The sequence below is a fragment of the Mesitornis unicolor genome, unplaced genomic scaffold, assembly GCF_000695765.1.
Source record: "Mesitornis unicolor isolate BGI_N332 unplaced genomic scaffold, ASM69576v1 scaffold25820, whole genome shotgun sequence".
Taxonomy (NCBI): Eukaryota; Metazoa; Chordata; class Aves; order Mesitornithiformes; family Mesitornithidae; genus Mesitornis; species Mesitornis unicolor.
In genome coordinates this window covers 1-2,464 of record NW_010160654.1, presented here as the reverse complement: position 1 = coordinate 2,464, position 2,464 = coordinate 1, and the positions used below count along the sequence as shown (strand labels likewise).

At 48.2% G+C, this 2,464-nt stretch overlaps 1 protein-coding gene across 1 annotated transcript; it reads right to left on the bottom strand.

Annotated features, from left to right (window-relative positions):
- Window positions 1-21: 21 nt before the first annotated feature.
- On the bottom strand, window positions 22-2,046 carry LOC104545464 (cytochrome P450 2J2-like; the record flags this gene model as incomplete). The annotated part of the gene is made up of 4 exons (XM_010190615.1): window positions 1,858-2,046; window positions 1,034-1,196; window positions 751-900; window positions 22-164 (listed from the first exon to the last, which is right to left on the bottom strand). Coding segments are annotated over exons 1-4 (645 nt in total), but the record flags the coding sequence as incomplete, so codon positions are not given.
- Window positions 2,047-2,464: the final 418 nt, after the last annotated feature.

Below are 2,464 nucleotides of genomic sequence, written 5' to 3'. Positions count from 1 at the left end.
TACCTGGGTCATGAAGTTCGCATTGAGTCTGTCCATCTCATCCTGCAGCTGCAACAATTTTTGGAATTCCTCATCATTGTAGTCAAACCGATTGCCAAAGATGATGGAGCAGATGATGTTTGAAACGGCGTTATTGATTTTAAAGTGTGGATTGAAAGGAGTCCCTGGAGAAGTAAAAGGGAATTACCAATTCTCTTCCAGCCTTCACAGAATATGAGGAGAAAACACAGTTGTCATGTGTACAACATTGAACAACTATGAATTAAATGAGTGGCTCCTGATGGGAATGCTTCTGCATCACTGCTCTCCTGGGACACCACGCTGTCCCTCGAACAGGCCAAGCTTGGCTGAGCAGTGCCAGTGTGGAGCAAGCATCCAACTGTTGGTCCCAGTTGTGTCAAATTATGGAGATATTTGTTTACTTTGGAAAGCAAGGTCTCTGGAAGAGTATATGTCATTTGAATTCATTGGAAACACTGGTGTTCACACACACATTGGGATTTTTAAGAGATGTCCAGGTGAGAGTGGGCTGAAGGTGGGCTAAGATTAACACTTTGGGTGCTACCTGACTGTATTTACCAGGCAGTTTTAGGGCAAAACACCCATAAAAGGAGGCTGAGGTGCTGGGAGGGTGCTAGCATTGCTTGCAAGATGACGTATCTTTCAGCATGCAGTGGATCATGGGTGAAATTATAATGGGCCATATCGGTTGCTGCCTTCATTGCAACTTATGAGGGCTGTGGCACTCACCCTGTTCATTCCTAAACTCATCCACGAGAAATTGGCACTCCTCCTGGATGCGCTCCTCCAGGCCCCTCTTCCCCAAGCCAAAGTTTCGGAGGGTGGTCAAGGTGAACCTCCTCTGCTGCTTCCACAGGTGCCCACTGGAGGAGATCAGTCCTGGCAGGAACACACTGCAGTGAGCCAAGGCAAATCCCTTCTGACCCTGCATTATCTCCAGCCACCTGGGACCTCTGCATGGTCAATGCTCTGGCCCTACAGCTGAGGTAACGAGTCCTGAGGGATAACTCACCCTTGTTGCCAAAGGCATCCCTGTTGATAGGAATGTCAGGGCGTTCCAAGAAGTTTTCCCCTTGGTTTACAAGAACTTCCTTTACCATCTGCAGCCCATTTACAAACACACACCATATGCTGCCCACATGCATGCTGAAGATGTCCCCATATCTTTCAGGAAGCTGGAAGAAGAGGGGGAAATAAATAAAAGGGTTTTGTTTGCAATGTATGTATGTGCTAGTAGAGTTGTTATCACCATCCCTGGTGTTAAAAAAACATGTTAATGTGGCACTTTGGGGTGTGGTTTAATGGCCATGGTTGTGCTGGGTTGACAGTTGGACCTGATGATCTTAAAGGGCTTTTCGAACCTGAATGATTCAATGACAGGGACAGACATTGGGGCAGGGGACACTGTTGAAAATAAGGGAAGCTGAGAGGAGCCAGGGCATTTGCACAAGTGTCTGACAGTCTGTGCACGGACTTTTGTCTTTTCTCTCTTCCTGAAACCCTAATCAGGAGTTGACATTAATTGGTCATTAATCAGGTAAACATCTCCAGGTTTGAATTTTCTTCCCAAATGCCCTTCCAGTCCCAGCTCAGACCTACAGGGTTCTACAACTGTGACTGCACCCGTGGTGTCATGCCATGCCCTTTGCCCACAGGATTGATCCATACTTTTTCCCCTTCCTTGTAACCGGGCAAACTTCATCCACCTCCCGCCTTCCCTGGGGTGAGCTCCTCCGAGTTCTCATGGCCCATGGGATTTTTGCAAAACCCTCCCTGCACTGTAAATATTGTTTTGCCACAATCCCCACTGTCCTGTGGTGCCCAACACTCCTCTACCTTCTCAGTTACAGTTTGAGGATTTCTGAAGATCAGCAAGTAGGCATGCCCCAGGAGGGGAAGAGAGATGGGGCTAGGAGGGAAGTTCTTTGGCTTTCTTTTCTTCATATAATCGGCGATGAGCAGGAAGACAACGAGGAAGATGAGGAGCATCTGGAAGGAGATGCTCTCCCAGAGGAAGCGCAGCATGGGTGGATGGTGGGGTTCTGCAGGGATGTGTCCTGTGGCAGGTCAGGGCAGGTCAAGCTCACAAGGCACCTCTGAACACCCCAGGGACAGGGGCAAAGAGGCAACGTGGTGGCGTAGCTGTGGGCAGAAATACAAGGCGGCATGGAGTAGCTTTTGCTGACCTGGCCTGGAGGCTGTGTTTGGGCTCCTGCATTCCCAGGTTTCAGTAAGGACCGTTTGATTAAAATCCTTCTTGATTAAACCCAAGCACTTCCTCTGATCTCATTACATAACAAAAAACAAACAACAAAGAAAAACCCCAAACAGAAACCCACACATCTCCCCCTTTCACCTCCTGGCTCCCTCCCCTGCATCCCCAGGTTTCAGGAAGGACCATTTGATTTAACTCTTTCTTGATTAAAACTCAAGCATTTCCTCT